The following is an 8979-nucleotide window of genomic DNA, read 5'->3' as shown; positions in this document are numbered from 1 at the left end:
GGGTGTGACAGAGGGATGGCACTCTGATTGCTTCTTTAATGGAGAACTTTCTTAAAATATCTCCACTGTCCTCACTGTGGAAGCCTGAAGCCAGGTTCGGAAAAAACAAAGCCACGTTCTAGTTATTCCCCAAAGTACTCCTGTCTGAAGTGTGCCTGACTGTGAAAGAGCTTTGGTCAAAACTTCAAGAGACAATGCAGGGTCTGATTCTAGTTCATATCTCCAGACCGCCTTTCCCTGTGTAAATCTGGGCTAGGGGAGACTTAGTCTTTACCTTCCAATCTCTTAGCAAGAAGCTGTCGGTAGAACTTTCTGCAATGGCTGGGCATGGTGGTAGATACCAGTAATCCCAGCACTCGGGAGGTGGAGGCAGGAGGACCAGTAGTTCAGGATTATTCTTGACTACATATCACGTTCCAGGACAACCTGAGGGACTCGGGACCTGTTTCAAATAACAAACCAAACAAAATCCCCCAAACAAACTAACAAAAACAAAACAACTTTATGCAGTGATGGGACTGTCCTATCACAGCCAATAATGGAGCCAGCACTTGAAGTGTGGCTAGTAAGAGGAAACTGAACTACTTTAATTTACATAGCCACATGTGATTACTTATTGACCACTGTAGACCACCCAGCCTCGACCTCTGGCCTCCACCTGCGCTCTTATGGGCAAGCCCACTAGCACACACAAATGCAAACACATCACGCATCCACACACTCACACACATATGCACGCGCACACAGTGAGGAGATGCGGTGTTAACTGTACCACGGTGGAATAAATGAGTCCAGACAGGCAGGTGACCCGTAAGGAAAGATCGGTCAATTCCCTTAATCAAGGAGGTTTGGACTAGCGTTCTAGAAGCCAGAGGCTGCTTTCTCTTGGAAGTACAAACAGTCCCTCCCGTCCTTCCAAGGGCTGGACTGGAACTAGGATGGGCGTGAAGGTCTTTAGGATACTAAGCACAAGCTGCCTGCAACAAACATGAAGTTGACTTAGGGAATTTCAAGGTTCGGGGTGTTGGTTAATGGAAGAGAGTAATCTGAAGAGCGGGGTAGAATGGATAATTTCTTCTGGAGACAAAGTAGGTGGGGACTGTCTCTGATGAGGCGACACAGGCTCGGTGCCTCCGAGAGTCAGGACGCCGGCCTGGTTCCAAGATCGCAGCTGCCCCAGGGGCTGGTTTGAGACGCTACAGGTCGGGGTGAGGATGGCCAGCAGCAGGCAAAGAGTATCTGCCCATCGCAAGGCTGACTTGGGGCAGCGAGTTTCCTGCGCGGAAAGCAGAGGCGCGCGTGCGCAGGGCGCGGCGGCACGCGGGGCCGCCGGGAAGTTGTGAGCGCGGAGGCGCGCACGCGGGGGCCCCGGGCGCGCGCAGCCGCGATCTCCCTAGTTGTGTCCGTCAGACGCGGTCGCCGTCGCTCTCGACGCGGTCGTCCCCGCCGGGCGCCGCCTCAGAGAGGGAGCGGCGCTGCGGCCGCCGCCGTCTGAGGACGCCCCGTCTTCCGGGGCCCGGCACGGTGGCTGCCGGCCCGCCGAGCGCAGCCCGCTGGGGAGGAAGGCGGCGGCTCGCGTTGTGCGGGCCGCCGGAGCCGGGAGGAGACCATGTCCGGGAGGCGCCCTCAGATCTCCACGACCGAGCGCGTCATCAAAGGTGCCGAGCGCGCCGCGGGGAACGGCCCTCGCCGGGCGACGGCTCGGGGACTCGAGGAGCGGGGATGGAGGCAGCGGCGGGAGGCGCTGCAGGGCGCGGGGAGGACCGGGCGGCTGTCCGCCGGCGTCCTCGGTGACTGCTGGACGGGTACCTAGCGGGAGGTGGGTAGAGCGACCGCGCCCGCCATCCACTCCCAACAGCATCCAGGCGCTCTCTCCCGATTGCCTTTTTCCTCGTCTCCTGTCTAGAGACGGCTGTCTGGGGATGTGTGAGCAGGGAGTTCTCTTGACTCACCCCCAGTCGTGCCTTTTCTTGGGCTCAGCTCTCTCTTTGACAGCTCCTTGCCTAACCCTTAATTTTTTTTTTTGAGGGGTGTGGTGCGTAGAATGTGCACGTTTGGCCCACTTTCTCTAGATATCACAAGTCACCGCTTTTACTAAAAGAAACATAGTTGTGATAACAACACAAATCTTTTTAATGATGCTTAAAGGAGCTGACAGATTTCTTGACATGTGGGTCTTCTGTTTTCGCTTTGGCTGTAGGGACTTGGTGAATAATAACCTCTGATTGAGATGTCTACCATTATATCTTATTTTCATTGTTACTATGAGAAGAAAATATAAAAGTGTTGCTTTCTCAATCTTGCGGAGTTTTGTGGTGTAGTTTCTGCCCTTTACCCACGAGGACCTGTCAAACGTAACCACTGATTCGTGTGCTTCTATTGTCTGACTGTAAGACCTCCCTCCTCCTCGCTTTGTATTAATTGTTGGTTCGAAAGCACTGTTTTCTAAGAAGGTAATATGCTTAGACCAGCTGTTTCTGGGCGAGGTGGGTTTCATCACAGTGGGAGAAAAACTATTAAGATACCTTCTTCCCCCGTTTCATTTTGATATTAGGAGAAAGGAAACTAAGATTAGTAACGATAATTTTTAAAGGGGGGGCGCTACTGAGTGCTCACAGAGAGAAGGGCAGTATTAATGTCATAAATGTTGGTTATCTGCCTTGCTGGACAGTACATATGTCATTTTTGAGACTTATGTCCCTAGAATTTGATGTCAGTAGGGAAAGTCAGTTGTTCATATAATGGATGTTAGTCCTTTAACAACTACTCCTGGAGTGCCCTGACCGTTTTAGTGTAAATTTTCATAGCATCTAACCCATGAAGGGGATTATGCCTCTTTTTATACACAGACATCAACTTACACAACCTTTTCTGACAGAATAAAGTCATCGTATGTACATCAACTTCTGAACTGTACTGTTCATGTGGCCAGTGCAGTCGACTGTGTAAGGGTGTTGGCAGTTTCCTCCTGCATTAGAATGACTTCTCCCCACTCTGCCATTGTAGTGTTTCATCTGGTCTTTTCTTTCTAGCACTGCTCTCTGTCAAAATGTGCCTGCTTCTCAGCTGAAGTCGGCAAGGAAACCAGTTAAACCTGAATCCCGTGTCAAGTCAGGATAAATGAGGCCTGAACAAGGCTTAGGGGCACTCTCAGACCTTCAAAGTCTAATCTCTTTTTGAACCAGTTATTTCCACCACAATGTATAAAGGACGCTTTAAAAGGACTCTTAAGCAGAAGTGGAATGAAAGGTAGTTAAAGTGCAGGTGCTGTTTATTGCTAGGTGTGTTTACAGCTAAGTGAATGCCGTCTTCATAGTCTAGGATATGATACAAACCTGTTCTTTAGCAGAATTACAAATTACCACATGCTATATACCTTCAAGACCTGTTTCTCTCTGTGTTTCCTTCTGTTGTCCAGCCAGGCAAATTCATGGTTACCCTCCTATTGCAGTTTTAAGTGCTGGAATTACAGGTGTAAACTTCATACCTAGTTTAAGCCTTTTTTTAAAAAATTTATTTATTTATTATGTATACAATATTCTGTCTGTGTATATGTCTGCAGGCCAGAAGAGGGCACCAGATCTCATTTCAGATGGTTGTGAGCCACCATGTGGTTGCCGGGAATTGAACTCAGGACCTTTGGAAGAGCAGGCAATGCTCTTAACCACTGAGCCATCTCTCCAGCCCCCGTAGTTTAAGCCTTTTTAAAAAAAGACAGGGTCTCTCTATGTAGTTTTGGGTGTTCTGGATCTGTGGTGGTACACAACTTTAATCTCAGCCCTCAGGAGGGAGAAGCAGGCAGATCTCTGTGATTTCTGGGACAGCCTGGTCTACAGAGTTAATTCCAAGACAGCCAGGGCTACACAGAGAAACCCTGTCTCAAAAAATCAAAATCCAATAAATAAAACAACTTTGGCATAAGCACTTGACCTCAGCAATGTTGGATTCTGGGTAACTTTTTTTTCTCTTTTTTTCCTTTTCATTTTCCAAGACACGGTTTCTCTGTGTTGCTTTGGAGCTTGTCCTGGAACTAGCTCTTGTAGACCAGGCTGGCCTCGAACTCACAGAGATCCACCTGCCTCTGCCGCCTGAGTGCTGGGATTAAAGGTGTGCGCCACCGCCGGCCAGCTCTGGGTAACTTTTTCTTGGTTTTTCTGAAGTTTAAAACAGTTGAAGTTGCTTTTAACAAAATTGGGCATGGGGGCTGGAGAGATGGCTCAGAGGTTAAGAGCATTGCCTGCTCTTCCAAAGGTCCTGAGTTCAATTTCCAGCAACCACATGGTGGCTCACAACCATCTATAATGGGGTCTGGTGCCTTCTTCTGGACTGCAGGCATACACACAGAATATTGTACACATAATAAATAAATATTAAAAAAAAAAATTGGGCATGAGGCCAACCAAGCACGGTGATACCTGCCAGTAATTCCAGCACCGGGGAAGTGGAGGCAAGAGGATCAGGAGTTCAAGGTCTTTCTCAGCTACAAAGTGAGACCAAGGCTAGTGTAGGTAGCTTGAGAGCCCATCTTAAAAAAAAAGAAAGAGGGGCTGGAGAGATGGCTCAGAGGTTAAGAGCACTAGCTGCTCTTCCAGAGGTCCTGAGTTCAATTCCCAGCAACCATATGGTGGCTCACAACCATTTGTAATTTGATCAGGTTCCCTCTTCTGGCATGCAGACAGAATATACATAATAAATAAATAAATATTTAAAAAAATAAAAAAAAAGAAAGAAAGAAAGAAAAAAGAGAGGGAGGAAAGAAGGAAAGAAAAGCAAGCCATTCGAACAGGAAAGGCCTATGTTGTTGGGCTCCAGGTCTGATCTGATGCTCTTGTGCCTGGCCAGCTGGGCTGCACTTATTCACAGCTCCAAAGCTGTGTCACAGGCGACACCACACCCGTTATTTTTGGTTGTGTTATTTCCTGTTAACTTTAAAGTCTGCTTAATTGTTCTGTGAGAGCAACTCTTGAAGAAGAGTGGGTGGGTGGGCGTGATTGTATTTTAAATGTCCTTTGAATGCGGCTCTCAGAAACCGGAAGAGGTAGAAAAACCTGCTTTGCTCTTGCTTCTGGCCTTATTTGGGGAGTTGCCTTTTGTGTGTGTGTACTAGTGGTTTTCTTGGTTAGTATCAGAAATAATGGTTTTCACTTTAGTATTTTATCCTTTGGTTGTAAGCCTTAGCCTTTAACAGAAGAGCCCTTTCTCCAGCCCAGCCTGTCATCATAACTTTATTTATTTATCTGTCTATTTATTGAGACAGGCTCTCACTGTAGAGCCATGACTGGAACTCACTATGTGGACAAGGCTGGCCTCTGCCTTCCAGGGTTTCAATCAAAGACATTTGATGTCACACCCAACTTTTTGCCTTTTTAGTGACACTTGTTTCTGATTAATAATCTCATTTATAGTCATTTTCTTGTCTAGCCTGCATCATATAAATGACAAAATGATTGTGGAAACTTAAAATAATATTGAGAAACTTGAGAGCAGTTTCACAGTCAATCTACCTTTTCTTATTTGGAGTTTTTTTTTCTCGGTGTCTTCCTCATTTATGTCATGAGGGGTTTCTAAGTATTGTTTTCTTTTAAATGTAGTCTGAACCGTGCTAATCATGAAATTTGGAAGGTGAAAAGAACAAAAACTTCATGCTCAGAACAGCTTCTTTTAATACGCTTCTTCATTTCAACCTCTGGGGAATTTTGAATTAAAAAGAAAACAAATCATACATATTATTGGCTCCTTAAGTTTTCAGTGGGGTAGCACAATACCAATCCTGAAAACCATCATCTATGAATTTTCAAGGTAAATAAGACTTAGTATGCACTGTGCTTGGCAGCAGGGTTTGCTTTGTGCTTGCTTTGCGGTTGTAGTTACTAACTGCAAACTCTAAGACTCTTGAAGTTGTCGCTATTGAGAATCATACCTCTGCATAGAACTCGAAAGGACATTGTGGACATTTAATTCCTTTTTGAGCAGGGACAAGCTGTGATGTTTGATGGTACAGCTTTCTACAAAACAACATTACTGCTTGTTTGTTTATTTTCAGCTCTGGAGATGGAGCCTTGAGTTTTGTACATGCTGGGCAAGCGCTGTGGCACTGAGCTATGTGCCCACTCTAATAACTTAGGATCACATGAAGTCTCTAAGTTACCAGATGAGTTAAGAGGGAAGTACTAAGGACTCAAAGTGACAGATAATTAAAGTCCTTTCTTAGGCCATATTTGGTAGTAGGAATAGAACACTTCCTTTAGGGTAACATTTTTGGAAAAAGTTTGATATTTAGATGCACAATCTGGAAGAGAATTATTCAGCCAATTGTGCCATTTGTAGCCATTTTGGAGCGTCTTTCTTTGGAACTACTTAATTGTAAATGACTAGTGGAAATGAACACATGGCTCACTGTCTCCTTCCTACCCTCATGGTACAGCCACTTGTAGAATATAACAGTTTCCAAGTTTCAGTGCTTGAAGAAACATCTGCACTTCACCAAAGAGGAGAGAGAAGGCAGGTAAAGCAGAAGCCAGAGATAGAGGTGAGTGCAAGGGCAGCTGACTGACTCCAGTAAGAAGCTGGAGAGGTGATTCAGCAGTTATGAGCACTTGTGGCTCTTATGGGGGATCCAGGCTTGGTTCCCAGCACCCACATGGTGGCTCATGACCATCTGTAACTCCGTTTCAGGGCACCTGCTTCTGATCTCTGTGGGCATCAGGCATGCACGTGGCACACATATATGCACACAGGCAAAACAATCATACACATAAAATAAAATTTTAAAAACTAAAAAACAAATTTAAGAAGGATAGCAAGGATATCTATAATAAAAATCTATAATAATAAAAATATTAAAATATCACATAAATGACATGCAGTGGTAATTTTTTTATTCTATTAGATTGCAGTGAAGGGCAAATGGTTGAGATAGATACTAAAACTGTTCATGAGTAGAGGAGAAAGGATTCTTTAAGCTTACTTCCTGTCCCGTTAGTCACTGGCTTAAGTGACAAGCTCACAGTCATTGAAGCCACTCTCCTTTCATGGCAGAGCCAGTCCCAGGGATGAGATGAGCTGGACTTGTGGTTTCTGAGTAGCCTGCTTCCTCCCTCTCACCTCTTCTTACTCATTGAGTAGCCCTTTACAACAGCTGTTTAGACCTGTGACTAATGTAAAGACTCTTCTCAAGCCGGGGCTCTTTCCTGAGTACTTCCTGTCTGGAGGATTGGTTCTAAGTCGGTGAACAGTACCACCCTGCATGCTAAACCTCTACTACCTCTCTCTCCACTTCCTCTTCATTATCTCTCTTCTCCAACCTGTTAACCATTGCTTGTGGGTCCTGGGTGTTGTGCATCCGTGCAGAATTTATTCTACAACTCGCCTCGCCCATTTATCTTTCAAGATTCAGCTGAGAGGACTTCTGATAAGTTTATCCTCTACTAGATGGATGTAAAGAAAAATGGCTTTAAGCCAGGTGGTGGTGGCGCATGCCTTTAATTACAGCACTCTGGAGGCAGAGGCAGGAGGATCTCTCTGAGTTCAAGGCCAGCCTGGTCTATAGATATAGTTCTAGGACAGCCAGGGCTACACAAGGAAACCCTGTCTCTAGAAACAAAAACAAGCAAGCAAAAATGACTTTAGATCATGACTTCAAAGTCATATTTACCTGGATTTAAATTCTTCCTTTTAATAGGTGACTGCATGGCCATGGACAAACCGGCTGGGCAGTTTGCTTGTCTGGAAGAGGGATAATGAAGAACTTATAGGGTAATTGGAAAGATTAATAGAATCTCCAAAGTGCCGTGGCAGGCGCACAGTTATATATATTCAGATGTTGCTTTTACCACCCCGATTGCCATCACCATTGCTGGCTGTTATTTGTTATTTCCTATGAATGCCACAAAAGTTTTAAAAAGATTTATTTCTTTTTATGTGTATGAGCATTTGTCTGCATGTGTGTGTGTGCGCACCATGTGTGTCCAAAAGAGGGTGTTGGATCCCTTAGAACTGGAGTCACAAGCTGGGCAGTGATGGCACACGTCTTTAATCCCAGCACTCAGGAGGCAGAGGCAGGCGGATCTCTATGAGTTTGAGGTCAGCCTGGTCTACAAGAGCTCCAAAGCTACAGGACAGGCTCCAAAGCTACAGAGAAACCCTGTCTTGAAACAGAAAAAAAAAGAAAAGAAAAAAAAAAGGAGCTAGAACTGACCTTAGAATTTAAAGAAGGGTGTATGTGAAGAGCTCAAGACAGTTCCCATTGTGGGCACCTGGTAAATGCTGGCAGTTATTCTTTAAGTTCATTTTGCCTGGGGGTATAGTTCATTGGTAGAGCTTGCTTAGCATATTTGAGGTCCCAGCACAGAGGTGGGTGATGATCATAAATCTTGATGAACTTTGACAGGAAAACTGTTCTATGGAAACTGGCATGTGAAATAACTTAAAATAATTAAGTACAAAAAAGGTGAAATGTCCTTTTTTGTAGTATACATAGAATTTTGGAAATCTGTCTATTCATAAACAAGTATTGATGAATTCTTACTATGTTGAACACATATTTGGTTGTATTTAGAAGCTTAAACACTGCTTGGAATGTACTCATGGAGTATAGCACTTATAGCTTCCACACAATGTAACACATTAGAACCGTGGAGCTGCCTATGACTAATGCCTGTGGAAAAGTGGATGACTAAGCTAGACCACGTCTGGTGTGAAAGGTTTGCTCCCACACTCTAAAAATTGATAATCTTTTAAACTTGGATGATGATCAGTGGCTCAAAAGATAAGACTTAATTTGTATGTGAATGTGGATGGCTAGGCTTTGTTTAAAAGTAAAGTGGGGTAGGCTGGCATAATAAAGGTGGGGTTAGCCATACAAGGCTATTATAAAATTGTTAGTGACAGCCGGGCGGTGGTGGCGCACGCCTTTAATCCCAGCACTCGGGAGGCAGAGGCAGGCGGATCTCTGTGAGTTCGAGACCAGCCTGGTCTACA

At 45.1% G+C, this 8979-nt stretch overlaps 1 protein-coding gene across 2 annotated transcripts in view; it reads left to right on the top strand.

Annotated features, from left to right (window-relative positions):
- The first annotated feature begins 1403 nt into the window (after positions 1-1403).
- The window catches only part of Ppp3cc (protein phosphatase 3 catalytic subunit gamma), a 71684-nt gene continuing 64108 nt past the window's right edge, over positions 1404-8979 (top strand). The window contains exon 1 of one of the 2 annotated variants that reach the window (XM_013349304.2): positions 1404-1658. In XM_013349304.2, the coding sequence (XP_013204758.1) occupies positions 1610-1658 (49 nt within the window). In that variant the 5' untranslated portion in view covers positions 1404-1609. The other variant, XM_026783194.1, reaches the window with a different exon arrangement.

This window comes from Microtus ochrogaster, chromosome 17 (assembly GCF_000317375.1).
Source record: "Microtus ochrogaster isolate Prairie Vole_2 chromosome 17, MicOch1.0, whole genome shotgun sequence".
Lineage (NCBI taxonomy): Eukaryota > Metazoa > Chordata > Mammalia > Rodentia > Cricetidae > Microtus > Microtus ochrogaster.
This window is presented reverse-complemented; position numbering and strand designations above follow the sequence as displayed.